The 19826-nt window shown below is 42.8% G+C and overlaps 1 protein-coding gene across 1 annotated transcript in view; it reads right to left on the bottom strand.

Moving 5' to 3' along the window:
* Window positions 1-1602: 1602 nt before the first annotated feature.
* The window catches only part of fam135b (family with sequence similarity 135 member B), a 50606-nt gene continuing 32382 nt past the window's right edge, over window positions 1603-19826 (bottom strand). The window contains exons 8-20 of the mRNA XM_058619741.1: window positions 18192-18351; window positions 17702-17751; window positions 16477-16632; window positions 15250-15323; window positions 14932-15086; window positions 13073-14861; window positions 7746-7912; window positions 7488-7579; window positions 7261-7358; window positions 6184-6335; window positions 5950-6060; window positions 5384-5497; window positions 1603-4888 (exon numbers count right to left, since the gene is read on the bottom strand). Coding sequence (XP_058475724.1) covers window positions 4683-4888; window positions 5384-5497; window positions 5950-6060; window positions 6184-6335; window positions 7261-7358; window positions 7488-7579; window positions 7746-7912; window positions 13073-14861; window positions 14932-15086; window positions 15250-15323; window positions 16477-16632; window positions 17702-17751; window positions 18192-18351 — 3324 coding nt within the window. The 3' untranslated portion in view covers window positions 1603-4682. The remainder of the gene's footprint in view (window positions 4889-5383; window positions 5498-5949; window positions 6061-6183; window positions 6336-7260; window positions 7359-7487; window positions 7580-7745; window positions 7913-13072; window positions 14862-14931; window positions 15087-15249; window positions 15324-16476; window positions 16633-17701; window positions 17752-18191; window positions 18352-19826) is intronic.

The raw sequence follows: 19826 nt of genomic DNA, 5'->3' as shown, positions 1-19826 counted from the left end.
TTTAAGCTAGCAAGCTTTCATTTTAGCTAACATGCTATCTATCTATCTATCTATCTATCTATCTATCTGTCATGTGGAGGATGCTGCTGCTTTAATAGTATTTTATTATTATCCAATTATACCGGTATATTATATTATATAGATAGAACAAGATATTTAGTTGGTTTATTAAAAATGCTTTTCAGTAAAAGTCAATAACAATAACTCCAATAACAAATGATAATTTTATTCAAAATGTATTTATTCAAAATGCTTGAGTCAACAATTCCTGTAATGAATGAACAGCACAATGAAAGAAATAATGTCGCATCTTAACATCCTTCACTAAACGAGCACTTGCGCTTCGGCATGTTGCTTGCGTATGACTGACAGTCACGTTGTCTACGTTCTGATTAATAGGGCTGACAGCATAGGGGCGGGGATTAGGCTACGTCGCACGCAGCGCCGTGGGCAGTGCCCTAGTGCATGTAAATGTAATGGTCCAAAGAAGGTAATTTTAAAAACCAGGACATTTCCTCACTTTCTAAAAATAACCCGGGACACCCGGGACAGGACGTGAAATACGGACATGTCCCGGGAAATACGGACGTATGGTCACCCTATGCTATCTATCGATCTAGTTAAGTATCTATCTAGTTAAGTAACTGTCTAGTTAAGTATATATCTAGTTAAGTAACTGTCTAGTTAAGTATATATCTAGTTAAGTAACTGTCTTTTAGCTAGCAAGCTTTCATTTTAGCTAATATGCTATCTATCGATCTAGTTAAGTAACTGTCTTTTAGCTAGCAAGCTTTCATTTTAGCTAACATGCTATCTATCGATCTAGTTAAGTAACTGTCTAGTTAAGTATAGTTAAGTAACTGTCTTTTAGCAAGCAAGCTTTCATTTTATCCATCTCCACGTATTCCCTCTTTTAGTTTCCCCGTCTAATTAAAAGCTCTTAGTTAAGTTCACCTGTGTCTTGTTACTTTCTTACCTCTGCAGTAAAAACACTTACCTCGCGAGTTGACCCGTCGTTGCCAGTTCCTCACATCACTTATTTGCAGATAGAACTCCAGCGTATACATTTTCTCTCTGTAACCTTATTGTCTTGTTCTCGTATTTATGGACTTCTGTGGATCTGCTTCACATTATCTCCACTACAGAGACACAGTCTCTTACGTTTGGGTTCCTATCATTCCCGGAACATAACACTGTTGTGTTTGCCTGGCTACCTGTCCATTTATTTAGACCACTAAATGTCTATATTATTCCACAAACTTTAAATATGCATTATTCATTCTATTTCTGTCCAGCTGTTTGTTACCAAGCCTTTTTAAGATGATACAAGTAATTATGTGACCAGTTTTTGAAGATCTTAAAAGGTAAAAATACACAGAGTTACAACAACGAGGTTCAAAGTAAAGCAACACCAAAAGCAGGACATATACAAATTATGCAAAAAGAAAGATTTTAATTTGTAACATATCTGTTATAATAATAATAACAATACTATGCTATATCTATATATACAGTATATATATGTATATATATATATATATATATATAAATATATAGATATATATCGATATATATACTTGTATTTATAATTTTACATGGAACACAAGCTAGTAAGGGCTACATACAAGTACAAGTCAACGACATAAAAATAAATAAAATATTAGTATTGGCACAGATGAAGTAGTCTTTACTGAACATGTTAAATGCAGAATGATCGTGTTCATCGTTGTGAAGTAAAATGTTTATTATTGTTGTTTTTTCTTTACATTCAGGTCAGACCCACACACACACACACACTAAATGAACATGACTTGTAGTAAAGGGCAATCAAATACAAAAAGGTTCAAGTCAGCTAGTTCTGAAGGAGGTTGACAGCACTTGCACAGATCTATAGCACATCCGGATCTCATCTGATATCACGGCAGCAGTGTTTTCGTACACTTAACGCTCACAAAACAAAAAAACGCCGCCCAACTCATGACCCTGCCACAACCCACAAACCCTTTCAGCAAAACACACACAAATTTACATTCGCAAACAATCTTAAGCCTCGTCCATGTACGTGTAAGCGTGTTTATGAGAAATGATGCTTATGCTGCTTATGCAGAAGGATCCCAGCGTCCTAAGGGGGCTTTGTTTGATTAAGAGTCGATCACACTGACACTCTGTTCACACAGGAGGGAGCATTTTGTCGCCGTATCGTCTGTAGATCTCTGAGTTTGGCAGAGACGGAACAGCTGAGGTCAGCTCTTCACAACACAACGTGCGACGCAACCTTTGCGTGTACAAAGACATATAGTGCATGTAAGGGACAAAAACAAGCTTAGTTTTGGGGCTTCGTAAAGCTAGTGGAGGTTGATTCAAGGTCGTCAATAAAGTGCACTTGCCATCAAACCAGTGCAGCAGACACACACACACACACACACACACAGTCACTGCGGGATAGGAGACGTGTATGATAACAGCTCTCTGATGGCAGAATGTAAACACTCTGTGATGGACAGCACAGTGATGAGGACATGGTGCTGCTCACCAGCATGCTGTTGAAAAAGAAAAAAACACCTCCTCTCCTCTCCTGTCACGCTCGACTGTGACAGACGGAGGAGGAAGGAAAAAAAAAAGTAATTTACACGACACACAGTTGTGATCCAGCTGATCAAAATATGGTATATACTGTATGTAAGTATGTTGAGCAACACGAGTCTGAGTCTGCTACAAAATGTGTTAGCGCGCTCTCGTCACACATCATCATCCTGAACCTGGGGAAACGACAGCAAAATAATCCACTTCTCCAGAAGCAATGTCACCCTGATTTACGCTTTTCAAATAAATAAATGAAACAATAAATAAATAACCACACACAAATATCTAGAATAGATCCTTCCATTCTGGTGAAGATGAGTTTTAACACAGTTAAAAACATGATGGTCCCTCAACCAAAAGTTCCTTTTTCACGTTGTATGTAAAGTAAACTTGCTGCTGATTACATGACATAAGCCTGCTGTCCTGTCACTGAGACAGTGTTAGTGCAATAAAGGATGAAGCATTCATTAAATTGAAGGGCAGGGGTCAAATCTTCCACTAACAAGGTTATGTTTCTGTTTTCTTTACAGTGAAGCCAGTCTTAGCAATGTTGTTTTGATATAAACTTAAAGGAAAACTTCACAGATTTGCATTTAGCTTATTTATAGTATTTATATTGTATAGTATTTTTGAAAAATTGTGGGAACGAGGTCCCGCCCCCTACGAGTGGGTCTAAAACGCCTCGGACCAAGTGTCAGTTTTCTCGACTCTGGGGAAACTGAGGTTGAGAAGTACAATTTTTCAAAAATACTATTCTTATTCTCTATTCTAGTAATACAAAGCTAAATGCAAATTGGTGAAGTATTCCTTTAAATCTGAATTAACATCAATTTCATCCATTTCTTTTGGCTCCATTTATGCAAAGCAAACAGCTGAACAGTATTAGTATTAGAACTTAAGTCGTCGAGTTACTCTTCACCGTCAGCTGCCGGCAGCATTTGCTTACCAACTCCACTCCGCCCTCGCCTCATCTAAATATCCCCCTTCTTCACACTCTCCAGTGTATATACTGCATATGAGGGGAAATTGCAGTGGCCTGAGGGAAGCATAAAAACCTAAAAAGCTCTCCCTGGAGCCAGCATTTGGTCCATTCTCGGCTCGTACGAACACGGTCGGTACAACACGGAGAATTCTGTGGAAGAGGAACTGCTTCTCATGAATATAAAGGGTTCATTCTAAGTTGACAAATACACGGAATGAATAGTGAGTATATTATATTATATTATGTTGTGGTGATATATTCCTCTAAATCCTTCACACTTGACCCTGTGATGCCAAATGAGTAAATCACGCCTCCAGCTTTTGCACAAAGCATCATTTCTTGCAATTTCACTTCAGAAATAATATTTGGCGGTAAACTGTGTCAGGTGGTTGTTTTTGTCATGTTTGACAGGCGCAGCATGAAAGTGTGCAAACAGTCAATAAAGTGGCGAAACATGGCATTGGTATCAAATATACTACAATTCTCATTGAGCTAAATGTGCGGCCAATCAGGGTGAATGTAGTTAATTATAAACGAATCAAAGGAAATGTATGAAAAAATATAGATCTTTTTTTTTTTTAGACTCACCTCACTGAATCCTAGGCTACATAGAATAATAACACTTTCATAAATTCATTTCATTTGATGGATTCAATGAGGACGACGTCACACTCGGATGGAATACTTACACTGTAGAGACATTAGCAGATTAAAAAATAAATACATTTAAACAATATACTATTTTCTGTATAAAGGACCGTCGTTTGTTTTTGTACAACAAAATCATGTACAATCAAAAGGATAAATGCTTTGCATCTTTGTTGCCGCCGTCCTAAGATGTGGTAGGACTTCGATCGTCGCTAAATGCTATCAACCAAAATGAGCATCTGTTCATAAGTGTTCATAAGGCCAACAGAAACATCCGCAGTCTGACGTCAGATGTTCTGTTTCGCATGGCTACACGTTCAACTCACACCTTTGAGTTCATGAAAACAGTCACAATACATGATGACCTTTTTCTTTTCTTATTCACGTACACAGGCCTTACCTCTCCCGCTCCTGAAATTATATACATGAAGTTTCACTTTGACAAGGTGAAGGTAAAGTCCTGGCTCCTTCACTTGAAGTAGTCGAGTCCTGCCACTAAGAAGAACTTCTCCAGAAAAAGCTCAGAGTCCAGGACGGCGATGTGGGCCGCGCGGCCGATCAGGGTGTTGGCCGTGTTGGGCAGGGCGTGAAACACGTTCTGCCGGATGAGCTGGCATTCTTTAGCTTCCACCAGCGGCTGGAGGAGGTTGTTGATCATCTCGGTGTAAACGGGTCCTTCACAGTCACAATGAGGACAATTACAGTTTAGGGTGTTTTGTATGCTATGTTTTTGAATAGTTTTGGGGACACATGGATATGTGGCAACGATGGAATAACATTTACTGTATGACAATACAATTGGACAATTGTTTTCAGTGTAACTGAATCATTAGAATCAGTTCATTAAAACTATTTGTTCAGTACTTCCTCCATGAGCGGAGCACAGACTCCGTCTGACACAGTCACTGCACTGAAATACACCAGACTCCTCTGTTAAATATGGACATTTTAGACATTTCTCTGGTAATTGTTGGAGATTAACCCACATTTTTCAGGATAGTTAAGTCTTTTTTACTGATCTACAGTTCGGCATTGTTCGGCTTGATTCTTGTGTCGCACTCTGACCAATCAGTGGCCGGCAGCCTGGCGACGTCACGCACAAAATAACCGTGCCAAGTCTGCGATAAGAGCATCATAACATCTCATAATCATAGTTATTTCATTCCTCACCTGTGGTTTTGTCTTTGAGAGCGGTTTTGCACATTTCTATTCTGGCAGAGTGGAAAGGGACGTAGCGGTCCTGTGGAGACGCCACCAACACCACGTTCTTGAAGAACTGGAGACCTACGGGGACACAGAGTGAATGAGTGAATGGGACTGGAGTGCATGTGTGTGTGTGTGTGTGTGTGTGTGAGACAGAGGAAAAGAACTGGTTGTAAAACACAAGGTGCATTCAGGCTTGATAAAGAGTGCTTGTCTGCTGTCAGTGTGCTTTTAAGAGAGTGTACTGGTAGGTTTCCAATGACAGGGTTTGGATCATTTTGTCGGGGGGGTGGAGCTTATCTTCTTCTTCAGAGTGACAAACGACTGCTTTGTTCCACTCAGACAGTGGGAAGGCCTCTCAGGCCTGTCAGGCCTGTCAGGCCTCTCACTGCTGCAGCGGTTGCAGTGTTAGAGAGCTGACGTAGAAAAGACGGGGCGATTTTTCCACTGAATGTTTGAACACACAGACTTTCAAGTAACCGCGAGTAAAGCGAGGCAGTCGGTCGATACGGTGTCCGTGCCGGTAGTCGTACCTGGTTTCTGGCTCAGGAGATAGAGGAATGTTTTCCGTGGATCGACGTGATCTCTGAAGGTGAGCTGCAGCAGGGAGCCTGATTTCTTCAGCTTCTGCATCAACCACAGACCTAAGCAACGTAGACACGCCTCCTTTAACACTGAGCACAGGCACTTAGCAGCGTGGATGGTATGAAGCACATTTCATTGACATGCGGCAGCATAAAAAGCAGAAGAGAGTGTTTCCCGCTCACCTGTGCTGACCAGCGTGCTGCTGTTGTACAGCGTTCCCAAGTGTGGGCCCGACAGCGAGAGGAAAGTGTGCAGCTTGGGCAGATAGCAGCGGAAGCGAGGCCTTGTCAGCACCGAGCGGATGATGACGTTCCCCAGAGAGTGGCCGATGAAGCTGTTGGCCGAAGACAAACAACTTTCACAGAGATAAACTTGCAACTCGAGTGGGTGGCTGGAAAAACACAGCCTCCAACGCCGCTGACCTCTGACACTGCAATATCTTTATTTTTAGACGACACTGCAAGGAGAAAAGTGTAGCATTTCTACGGCTGCTGTCTGGAGATTTTAGCTGGTAATTACAGGGAATTCATTAACTTGGTAAATGTTTAAACATCCTCAAAGGCAATGACGACTTAATGATACTAACATAGAGGACGCACCGCACCATACAAATTATTAACATCTCCTCAGCAGTGGGAAGGATTAGTTTCAAGAGGCGAAGTCTGTCACTTAGTTTAATTACTGTACTGCTGCAGCTCTACACAAAATCCCACATCACCGAGTCTGCTCCCCCTCATCTGTCTCCTATCAAACTAAATTTAGAGATAATATAGAAAGAACCAGATGCTGCTGTTGCAGGCCATTGCTTCTGTGTTTAAGTCGCACTCTCTGGAGAATATGCCCACAATAAAGAAAGTTAACAAACTTGGGTAAGCAAAAACAAAAAATAATAAATTGGCACATTGAGGGCAATTATGTGGGAAGATAAATGGCTTAATTTGATGGGAAAGCAGCAGCACTGCGCTGCACAGACGTGCATCATCTATCAAGTCAAAGTCAGAAACTTATTGGCACTGCACGATAAGACCTTTCCATCAATTCTGTGCCACTTATCCATTTTAAATATTAACTGTGAGTCCTCCAAGTGAAGGCAAGCACATGAGTCAATGTGCAGACTGTGCTGCCATCTACTGGCCACACGGCAAGCTGCTGAAGTTCCTGTCCCCTGACTCTGCATCAAATCCTCAGTCCAGATCACTCCAAAAGGAAATGCGTCAGGTGAAGTGTGTTCTGTGCCGTATTACAGTGGCGTGACTGACCTGATCCTGCCTATGGTGAGATTGTACAGTTGGATATGCTGAATGATCTCGTCCAGCAGCCTGTCCGTCATGGTGTCAAAATCTGCAAACGTGTCGGTCTGCAGGGAACACGGCAAAAAGAAAAGCACATTTGTCAGCACTCGGGCAAATTGCCTTGAAGCAAGCACTTCCACAGAGTGTGACGGCACACTTCACGTGTTCTCAGGTCGCTCCCGGTGCTGTTGTACCTGGTTCCTCTCAGACATGAGGAAGTCCAGCCTGGATCCCGGGAGCCCTAACTCAATGAACGTCTTCACCAGCCGGAGATCTGCGCTGTTTCCTGGGTGCGAGAATGAAATTATGCACACATGTTCAAGCTCAGCTCTTTGGATGTTGAACCCACTGATCATTTACCGACATCGGGAACATTGTGATATTTAAAATGTGTGGAACATTACAGTTCACTCAGAAACTGTATCGTGTTATAGAACATCGATGCTTCTCACCGTCAAGCCCGTGGACGCACACGACAAGATGAATGCCGTCATCAAACTCCTCGTCGTCCTCCTCGGGAGGGAAGTAGGGCAGATCTGACGCGAGGAGAGGAAGGTCGCTGTACAGGCTGGCCGGGAAGCTCAGCTCTTTGAACAGCTCCTCTTTGGCTTTGTAGAAACTGGAGAACGATGGAAAAAGCAAGAGAAGCAAATACTGTGAACCTTTAGTTTACACAACGGAATAAAATGTTGCTCTAAGTTTTCATTTTATAAAGATAAATCTTCAGCCTTGCGTGAGTTTCCCACCAGAGTTTTGTTAAATTTCACTTCAGGCTGCCGCCTCTCATGCAAACCAGTGGTTACAGCCAAGAAATCTCAGTTGTAAGTAGCTTCTCTGTCATGCAGCCAGGTTAGAGATCTTCGCTGTGCAGGAGTCAAAACAAATCCGATTCCAGTCCCTGAACTCTGGGCTATCATGACGGATTTGTCTGCACACCCTTTGATGTGATTTAATACATTCAGGAGGCATTTCACCTCCTCTTGACTCCCTCGCTTCAAATTTGCCTGCATTTTGTTATGCTTCGCTTTCCAAGCATGAGTAAGTGCCAGCTTCTTCCCCAGATGTCTACCGCCGTCTCTGCACATCCATAAAACCTTGTGTTTTGACCTTGTTTCCAGGAGCTGCTTCGGATTATAATGTAACTCCTCCAAAGTTTTCCTTGGTAGAGAGCCTTCATTTTCATTTTCAATTTCCAAAAAATGATTTATTGACAGGAAGGTCAGAGAAGCACTCTCACCTGCCGGGAAAGATTAAACTAACACCTCTGAACATGCCTCAGGTGTCAAGTTACACTGGAATCACATCACGTATTACCATTTGAGGTCAAAACATTATTGCAAAAGCAACTTTCAATTATATGATTAATTATTTTATAAAGACAAGACTTTGGCAAAGGCAATACAACTGTCACTGAAGTGTCAGAGCAACTCCTCATCTGTTGAAGTCGAGTGGAAGTGGGACTGTGAGAGTACACATTAAAACTGTCGGGTGTCACTTTTAGATGTACACAAATTCACGTTCAATGCTGACTAACCATATATCATTCATTTTGTGCTGCACACAGACATTTATTTGTCAAGAGAGATGGAGGCAACAGCAACATTGCATCAGTAAAGTGAGCTGCAAACGCTGCAAAACACAAGGAGAAGTTCTACTGCACAAAAATCCCAATCGATGGACAGTTTGACTGATAAACGCCGCCAGCTCACACAAACTCACTGTACAAAATACAAGAAAATGTTTCAAACAACAACAGATTCACTGCAGCTGTGAGCGACGGTTGTAGAACCTGATAATGTAATATATCCCTGATATGAATGTAATACACTTTTTACCAATAATGTAATAAAGTATTACATTAACGGGAGGTTATTACATTATCAGGTTAGCCTTCATTTCGCAGGTCCTGATAATGTAATAATTCCCCAATAATGTAATAATTTAACAGCAGACCACCCGTTACTTGGGTTCAAGTGGTGATACTGTGTAAGCAACGCAAGCTCCAGAGCTCTAGCGCCACCAACAGGACAAAGTTGGACATGCATGTATGTACATTAACTTTTGACTTGTTCATCCGTTTTTCACAAACTATGTATCACTGGAACCCTTGGGCCAAGCCGAGTTCAACGCATCCTTAATGTTTTTTTCAGCCATATTGGATTTTCTGCCATCTTTGATTTGATCCATAACCTTTTAAAGGCTTCTCTTTTCACACATGTTGTGTAATCTTCTCAAAACATCGTTCAGATGATCTTCAGACCATGCCACACGAATGCATTCAACATCTTGAAATTCAAAGGCACTTGGCCGTGGCAGCCAATCAAACATGACGTTGGGGTCACCAAACAGGAAGTAAGCCAATTTCTCTGCAAGCCTTTAACATATTTAACCAAACTTGGTACATAGATTCATGACATCATCCTGGGGATACCACAAAAAATGGTGACCTTTGACCTCTGTGGGCGCTGTGTTTAAACTGTTTACTTAAAGGAGACATATTATGTTTTGAGAAGATTACACAACATGTGTGAAAAGAGAAGCCTTTAAAAGGTTATGGATCAAATCAAAGATGGCAGAAAATCCAATATGGCTGAAAAAAACATTAAGGATACGTTGAACTCGGCTTGGCCCAAGGGTTCCAGTGATACATAGTTTGTGAAAAACGGATGAACAAGTCAAAAGTTAATGTACATACATGCATGTCCAAATTTGTCCTGTTGGTGGCGCTAGAGCTCTGGAGCTTGCGTTGCTTACACAGTATCATCACTTGAACCCAAGTAACAGGTGGTCTGCTGTTAAATTATTACAATATTGGGGAATTATTTCATTATCAGGACCTGTGAAATGAAGGCTAACCTGATAATGTAATAACCTCCCGTTAATGTAATACTTTATTACATTATTGGTAAAAAGTATATTACATTATTGGGAAATGCACTTTATTACATTATCGGGAAGTTTTTACATTATCAGGTTTTATTACATTTTCAGTGGACTCAAGTGCAAATTTTTATTACATTATCGGGGTTATTACATTGTCAGGGATTTATTACATTATCAGGTTCTACAACGGTCATTAGCCTATCCATTGTAACTGTCGAGCAGCTAAATCTAAGATTTTTAGGGTTCGAGCAACAAGGTTGCAAGAACCCTCTTGAAACTGGAAAGATTATTATTATTATTCTTATTATTCCCCCAAATGAATTGCCTTTTTGAGGCCTTTCCCATACCCCAAAACTCACAGATTTTTGTGACCGCATCAATCCTGGTGTAAATTTACGTCTGAAAAAGGTTCGGGGAATGTACGTCAAAAATTGAATGTGGGAGGGGCCAAAACGTGCGAAGCGACCTGTCAAAATTCACCATGAACAACACAATTATCGCACATGCACGAAAATCGGTACACATGTGTAGTGGGTCAGGATGAAGAAAAAATTACATTATGACCATGATCCAAACCCAACAGAAAATCCGCCATCTTGGGTTGATTGGCGATTTTTTGGCGATTTTGGCGAATTCGCAGCAATGGTATTTGAACTAACTCCTCCTAGAGTTTTCGTGCGATCACCTTCAAACTTGGTGAGGTCCCTGTGGACCAGTTGAGGAGCTCACGGTATCAAAAGTTCTTTCAAATGTCGCATGGCGCACGAGATAGGGGGCGGCAAAGTTCGTGATGATTCTGATGTTTCGCATCAGAAAAACAAAACTCTTATAACTTTGCGATGGAAGGTCTGATCCGAACCAAACTTGCGGTGATTGATGATGGGCCATGGCTGAAGACGTCTATGAAAAAACGGTGAAGTTTGAAAACAGCGCCTCCTTGTGGTGAAAGAAAATACACAAAAAAAAAGTTTTTTTACGATTTCGGGAATAACTTTTACACAGATAATCGTACCGCACTCAAAATTGGTGACAACAGTCAAAACACATGGTAGATGATGCGTGATCAATATGACGACAAATCGTTTAACGGTGTTGCCATGGCAACGACGCAAAGTCGGATTTTTGGGACAAAAAATCAAACTGCTACAACTTCGCGAATCCTGGTCCGATCTGAACCAAACTGGCTAGGATTGATGATAGTCCGGCCCTAAAGACGTCTATATGAAAATATTCAATTTCGAAAACAGCGCCCCCTGGGGATAGCAGACAATATGACAGCTGGTATTTTAATTATCTCCTCCTAGAGCTTTTGTGCGATCACCTTCAAACTTGGTGAGATCAATGTGGACGAGTTGAGCATCAAAAGTTATCAAAAGCTTTTTAAAATATTGTATGGCGTACGAGATAGGGGGCGCCAAAATTGGAGATAATAATAATTTTTCATAACAGACAATGAAACTCTTATAACTTCGCGATGGAAGGTCTGATCCCAACCAAACTTGCTATAGTTGATGATGGTTAGTTGCTGAAGACGACTATGTTGCTGAAACGTTACATTTTGAAAACAGCGCCTCCTGGTGGTGGTAGAAAATTCTAAAAAAACAAACTGTCACAACTTTGCCAATCCTGGTCCGATCTGAACCAAACTTGCAAGGATTGATGACAGTCCGGCCCTGAACACGTCTATATGAAAATATTCATTTTCAAATACAGCGCCCCCTGGTGACAGCAGACAGAATTACATTTATAGTTTTTGATGCTGCTCCAACAGGGATTGTTGTATCCACTTGAAACTTAGTATGTGGGACCCCAGACCCTTCCTCAACATGTCCGTAAAAGGTCACCTGCCTACAGGAAGTGGAACGCCCGAAACAGGAAGTAAAGTCTTACATTGTCCGATTGACACGAAACTAGATATGTGAGTTACTGGACCTTCCCTGAACATGTTTACGGAGACGCCGTTGACCAAACAGGAAGTCGGCCATTTTAAACAGGAAGTGCCCTCTAACTTTGCCGTACGTTGTCCGATCTGCACAAAACCTTATATGTGACACCAGGGACCTGTCCTGAGCATGTCCGTAAAAGGTCACCTCCCTACAGGAAGTGGAACGCCCGAAACAGGAAGTAAAGTCTTACATTGTCCGATCTGAACAAAACTTGATATGTAAGACAAGGGAACTTCCCTGAACACGTTTACGGAGACGAACAGGAAGTTGGCCATTTTAAACAGGAAGTGCCCTCTAACTTTGCAGTACATTGTCCGATTTGCACAAAACCTTATATGTGACACCAGGGACCTGTCCTGTGCATGTCTGCAAAAGGTGACCTCCCAACAGGAAGTGGAATGCCCGAAACAGGAAGTAAACTCTAAGATTGTCCGATCTGAACAAAACTTGATATGTAAGACAAGGGAACTTCCCTGAACACGTTTACGGACGCGCATTTGACCGAACAGGAAGTCGGCCATTTTAAACAGGAAGTGCCCTATAACTTTGCCATACGTTGCCGCGATCCCCCCCGAAATTTGGATCGACATGCACGGGGACGCCGCTGAAAATAACTAGTACTGAAAATAACTAGTACTGAAAATAACTAGTACCGCGCGCGGTGAATGAACGGGTGAGAGCGCGAGGCACGCGGGGAGCCGTGGCACACGGCGACCCGCGTGGGTCGGCTCGAACCCGTTCAGAACCGCGCGCGGTACTAGTTATTTTTAAATTTACATTTTAAAACCCGCTCAAAATGCTTTAATAGCAAATTCAGGCTGAACAGAAGACATGGATCCTGACTTTAAGTTAAGAAGAAAGCTAGAGGCTTAGGGTTATGCTAATGCTAATGCTAATGTGATTCCAGATAACAGACTTTCCGTTTGGGCTTTAAATGACAATTAACTTACTTCAGCATCCGCTCATTGGTCTCCTCGTCCATGTTCAGCGGGTTGAGAGAAGACGAGGAGATGATCCCAAAGGAGCCGAGCGGCTGATTGGTGATCGGCGAGGTAGCCTGGCGAGTCGACATTCCGCTGATGGACGGAGAGTCTCTCAAAACGGAAGAGAACGGCAGGCAGGTCGGGGCGCAGGACACCGACATGTTCACCACCTCCACCATCTTTTTATTTACGAACGACAGACCCGAGTTGGGGATCTTAGAAGACTTCGTCTGACCGTCCAATGGCTCTTTCTCACTGGATGAGATCCCATTGAGGTCAAACGGTGATACCATATCACCTTCTGTGAGCCCGGCGAGGTCACTGGGCCTCTGCGCTGTGGTGGTGCTGCTGTTATGTGGATTGTTAGAAAACTCGAGTGGTGTTTCAGATGAGTCCAGACCCTCCTGGTCCTGGTCCTGGTCCTGGTCAGCATCCACTAAAGACTCATGGAAACGGTTGGCACTTTCATGCACACAGCTGCAGGGCACTGCCTCTGATTCAGTGAGATGCACGTCCTCCGCTGACACACTGGCTGTGTTCTCGCCGTCGCGTTCTGTCGCATGACGGCCTTCTACAGACACGTCGGACGTGTTCGTCTCACATCGACCGTACTCCTCGACAACGTTTGTAGCTGAACTTGTTTCTAACAGAGACGACTCCGATCGCTCTGAATCGAGGTTGCTGATCAGGGAAGAGCTGTTCTTACAGAGTTCCTGGTGTTTCAATAAGCTCTTCGGATCTGCTTCCTGGTTTAGCAACATGTGGTCCTCTTCAGCATCTTCTGGACTGCTTATCTGTGGTGCTGAGACTGACTTGGTCAGTTTGCTGAGCTGCCTCAGTTGCTGGTCCTCCTCATAGGGCAGGGAGCTGATGGAGGTGAGTGAAGCCTGGATGCCAGCGCTCGGAAGGCTGCCGTTACTCTCCATCTGCAGGCCTTCCAGAGAACTGCGGTGGACCGGGTGGAGACAAACTATCTGCTGTGAGAACTCCCGTTCGTTGCAGAAGTCCAGTGTTGGTCGTCCACGCTGCGCAGCGTCCACGGGCCATGCCACGGAGCTGGGCTCACTCTCTATACCTGAGTCGGAAATAACCGAGGACGAGCGCTTCATGATCTTGGAGTTAACCAGGCCTCCGCGGTGAGTCGCCTCTTTTCTGAGATCACCTGGTAAGGCAGATATTACCGGATGTACATGCACGGTGGGCAGGCTGAGGAGAGGAAGATCCTCACTCTCACCATTCAAGGAGGGATTTAAGGGTTTGGCGACGTCAGACGCCTTCTCATCGTGTTCACTCTCTCTTGCATTTCTCTGGTTTTTGGCATCGTGATGAGACGACTCATAATTGCTGTTCGTGGAGAGTGTGAGTGGAGTGTGAACCGTTTGGCCTCGGCAGGGATCCACGTCACAAGGCTCGACTGTGATGTATCTCAGGGCTGAATTACAGTTCTCCTCAACCAGGCCCTGTTTTTCTGTGGGTTCCTTCAAGGGTTCTGCGTCCGACTGAGCTGGGATTTTAGCTCTGTCCTCAGGAGGAACTGGACTCTGAACACGTCTGATGTTGGTGTGAGTTTTACTCTGCTCCGCTATGAAGGAGACGTACGTGGGCAGGTCAATACAATCATCACTGTCCAAGGGATCTGAATGTGTCGCTGGTGATCTGGCTCCCTGGCTGCTTTTATAAGTCTTTTTGGACAATATGCTGACTGGATCTGAAGTGCTCTGCTTCTCAGAAGTTGCAGGCACGTGTGATGCCCTCTCTGGAACAAAAAGGAGACATTACTCATTTGGCTCAATGAGATTCAGTGTAAATAAGACAACAGCTGTCACCTGTTTGTGGAGACTCCACATATCTGTCCTCAAAGATAATGGGCAGGCTGTTCCAGTCTCCATCGATGTCCAGGCACTCGACCGGTAAAGGAGGCATCTTGGTCAGGTAGTCCGAGTTCCGCACTTCTGCAGCGATCTGGCCGTGTCTGTTGATTCTGCATTCAGACAGTAATAATATTAATACTCTTTTCTCTCATTCATATAATTAGTGGTTGCGTTTTTATACATATATACATACATATATATATATATATATATATACACATATATATATATATATATATATATATATATATATATATATATATATGTACTCACAATTCCTCTTGGAAAGTAAGCGATATCTCTTTGGAGTGTTCCGTGAAGAAGTAAGCCTCGGAGAACCTCCTGACCTGGTGATTTCAGGGACAGACAAAGAAAATGTCACATGTCGGCAGAGCATCAATCCTATCTAATCTTTTCATTATGTTTTTATGTTAATTATGTTTACTTTATACATTTACATTTCTCACCCTGGATGAGGGTAAAGGACAAAGGATGCTGCACCTTGTTAAAGGTGAGGTGAGAGATCATTTTCTGGAGCATTTTTTAACTGTATTGCTTAAAATCCTCTTCACACCCCGATTGTAACCAATTAATGAATGAATTGTCACAGAAATCAAACAATTAAATGACCTGTGGAGTGGACAGGCCTCTAAAAATGCCATCCAATCATAGTGTGTGGTCCCCCTCTCCATCAGACACCGCCTGAGCTTATGCTAGCTCGCTAACTCCAACGACACAGTTGCAGCTACGTTACGGCAGAAAAGGAGACAGGTGTTGTCCGCAAATGAAAGATGGTTTTTGGGAACGCTACTGCCAAGAAAAAGGCTGATGCAGAGCGATCCGAGACCACAGTGAACATGGGTGCTGCGTTTGAACTGGGCGACAGAAAAGGCTGCAAAATGATGCCACTGTGGCTCTGTTTCTACTGGACTTCATGTCTTTGTGATCTTTTGAGACTATTTGTTGTTTTTCGTATCCAAAAAACTCTGTGTTCGTGGCGTGGTCCTGCGCTCTGGAGGCGTAGCTTCGGAGCGAAGTCTGAAGATATTCTGAATTGAAAATGTAGCTGCTAACTGCTCCCACTGTTTCTCCCAGTATCTCCAACAAGGGTCTAACAAACAACTTTTTTGTTTGCATGTGATGTAATGGTGATCATGACGCTCCATCTGTGTCATTCAGTATATAAGCATCACTTCACACTGCGATTAGAAACACATCATCATCATAAAACCTTTACCACATGCAAATCACCACAAACATCACATTGTTTCACCCTGATGCTGCTGGTGAGGGTCAGCAGAGAATCCCCTCAGGGCAAACGCATACCAATGCAAATGTTTATGAATTTTAGACAACAGAGAGATCTGACTGTCTTCACTGCACGCTAATGTAGTCTGTGAGTCACAGAACACACGGTAAATGAGAAGGTTAGAGTGTTGTGTTGTAAATGTGCCTGTTTGGGTGTGTGTTTGTGTGTGTGTGTGTGTGTGAGATTGTCACCCTGAGCGTGTGGTGCTCCTGGACCAGATGGGAGAGGATGTGGGGGTTGAGCACAGCAGCATCCAGGAAGCGGCTCCACAGAGCAGCCAGCTGGGAGCAGAGCTGACTCACGTCTCTGCTGATCTGCTCTGCTACCTTCTCGGGGCCCTCCTGCAGCTGATAACAGAACAGAAATGTAATAAAATATACCTTTCAGATACACTGCCAAACCAAAAACCAAAAAACCCAAACATCATACACTAATATTTCACGCTGTGCCTCCTGCACAAACCTGTGGGGGCAGTGTTTGGATCTAGGGTTGCTTCAGTTGATCAGGTCAAGGTTCAGCTGACTGAATGAGCAGGTTTTTACAGGCATATTCAAAGAAGAGGGGCAACACGATTGGTGTTGCCTTTGCAGCAAGAAGACCCGGGTTTCAGACCCTTTCTGCATGTTCACCCCGTGTGTGCGTGGGTTTTCTCCAGGTTCTCCGGCTTCCTCCCACAGTCCAAAAACATGTAACATGGGGATTAGATGAATTGGACATGTTCAATTGACTGTAGGTAATTGTTTGTCTCTATGTGGCCCTGTGATGGACTGGAGATCTGTCCAGGTCCAGGGTGTGAGGCCGCCTATCGCCCTGTGTCAGCTGAGATTGGCACCATGAGACCCTCATGTGGAGGATAAAGCGGTAGAAAATGGACGGATGGATGGATTCCAAGATGACAACACCAGGATTCCTCAGGCTCAGATTGTGAGAGTGGTTCAGGGAGATTGAGACATCGTTTCCCACTGAGTCCAGAACTTCATGCAGACCACTGCATCATAAATACAACAATCTATCTATCAAACTCAACACAGCCACCAGAAGCAATTTGGGTTTGGGGTTCAGTGTCTTGCCCAAGGACACATTGGCACAATGATAACAGTGATGGATCCACTGCCCTTCTGGTTAGAGAACAACTCTCTCCACCTTCAGCAAAAATCGGATTTTATTATTCTCTATAATTATGCTTTGATGTTTATTTTGTGGCCTCTTGGGTTTTTTATAATTAGCAAATTACAAATGCAAAATTTGTAATAATTAGTGAGTGAGTCCACCGATGTTAGGCCATAAATGGCGCCTGTATTACTCTGCTGCAGGTTTGACCTCAGAGAGTAGTTCAAGGTCATGGATATCTCAGCTCTACAGAACAATGTCTTTGCTGGAAAAACAACCTGATAAGGAGCGTGGCTTAAACATTACCTGTAATTCTATCGTGAGCTGATTGAGAGTTTCTTCGACCGGCAGCACATCTGTAAATAAAACAGGACATTATTGCAGGGGATTTTATTCCACTGTGTAAAAACAAGATTACCGATAATCTACTGGTTTAAATTAAACAAAATACTCATTTCAAATCATCAAAACAGCTCTGACCAAAACTAAACTCAACAATTCTAATCTACTAATACCACATATGTTTGATAGTTAATAACTTCATTTAAAATCACAGTTTTCAGTATGTAATCAACTATAAAAGTAAAAAGTAACTATGACTGCATTCATTTCACTTCATTTTCATTTAAATTAAACTACATCTAATTATTTTCACATCATTCCTTTATACTTTTATTGAAGTAAACCTCGTTTTTTCCCACCATTGCCTCCATGTTATTTTGTTTACATGTGACAATCATGTCACAGTAAGACATTTTAACTCTCACTGGAGAAACATTTACTCGGGTGTTCTCACCTGCATCGAGCGCAGACTGCTGCAGCTGTGGGATCTCCTTCATCAGTGCAGTGTAGTAGGTGTGCAGACCTCTGAAAGCCACCAACAGGAGGCGACACAGCCTACGATGCCACGTGTGAGCTCTCTGCAGGCAGTTTTCACTGGGCACATAAAAGCTTCCCTGCAGAGAGACAGACAGACAGAGAGAGAGAGACAGACAGAGAGAGAGAGAGACAGAGACAGAGTGAGACAGAGAGAGGGAGAAGACCCAGAGGAAATGTCAGCTGTTATGTAGGTCACTTCTCATCTCTCAGAAAAGAAAATGGCCTTAACAATAATAATAATAATAATGATAATAATAATAATAATAACAATAATAATGGGACATGACTTTACAGCCTGCAGATGTACAGACTTGTCTTAGTTGAAAGATCAAATGTAATGTTAGGGCGCCCTAAACACATCTTGCTGTGAGCTGTAAAACCCCTCACACATCTGTGTGTGGAAGGAGCATGAGGAGAGGATGTAACGCGTCCCTGTCATGAGTGTGAGGAAGATGACCCAGAATTCACAGCGTCACGGTTTGACGAGCTCAATCAGAAAAGTGTAAGAAACCGAGTCGTTGTTGCACATTTAAAGAAACATTCAGGAGCATAAAATACAGAAAACTAAAGGTGCAAAGAAAAATAGAGAAAACATCATAAAAATTCAAATGGGACAAGTTTAACCTTTTATCACCTAAGCGTCAAACATTTTTGATTATTTTAAAAGAAACTGCTTTTGCCCATTTTTCCTAGAACACTCAATATCTAGCAGTTATTTACAGTTAACTGCATGTTAAAATAGTGCATTAACAATTTAAAATGAAGAAAAACAAAAGGTTTTATTTAGAAAAACACTGTAGTTGTACATGAACACCAGATTTCACGTTAAATTTGAAATTTTAACTGTATAACACATATTTAGAGTAAAATTTGTTTGAGTTTTTGTCTCAATGTCCAAAAAATGGAAACTATGTTTAAAAAAACTATTTTTCCCCCAACTCTCTGGTGACAAAGACAATGATTCGCCGGCTTTCTTCCTGCAACAGCACGAGTGAAATTACCGTAATAACCACACGTTGACTTTGGCGTGCAAGTTCATAGCACAAACATAGTCACGTAGTTATGTCTGAAAAGAGATATTTGCAGGTGGATTATTACGAAATAAAGGTTTGTTTTATCACCTCAGCGAGGAGGTTTGGCTCTTGCTCTTTCAGAGGATGTACGCTGAGGGACCTCAGTGGTAATTTTGAGTGTTTCTCTCTAGTTTTCTGTATCACACGTGCAGTCACCTCAGTGTGTGAGCGAACAGAACGATTATAGGCTGTAATGTGGCTCGTGTTTCCAGCAGATGGCCCTCTAACAGTGTGGCAGAAATAATAAGCACACTTCATCTCAGCCTTGATGCATTGATCTTCCTGAAGAGCTGATGCTCTTCTTCTCACCCAGACAACAATCATGGTGCACATCAGTCAGTGAGGCCTTCAGCCTTGAATGGGACCAGCGTGCCGGTCTCTTCCTCCCACTCCTGGATATTTGTGCAGCGCCAGCCGGGGCTCAGAGCTTTGAAAAGGCATGCAGCGAGTATCTGAGGCTGTACTGACAATGAGCCTCG

The sequence above is a fragment of the Solea solea genome, chromosome 20 (assembly GCF_958295425.1).
Source record: "Solea solea chromosome 20, fSolSol10.1, whole genome shotgun sequence".
NCBI classification, from domain to species: domain Eukaryota; kingdom Metazoa; phylum Chordata; class Actinopteri; order Pleuronectiformes; family Soleidae; genus Solea; species Solea solea.
The sequence above is the reverse complement of the archived record's forward strand: the minus strand, read 5'-3'. Positions and strand labels throughout refer to the sequence as shown.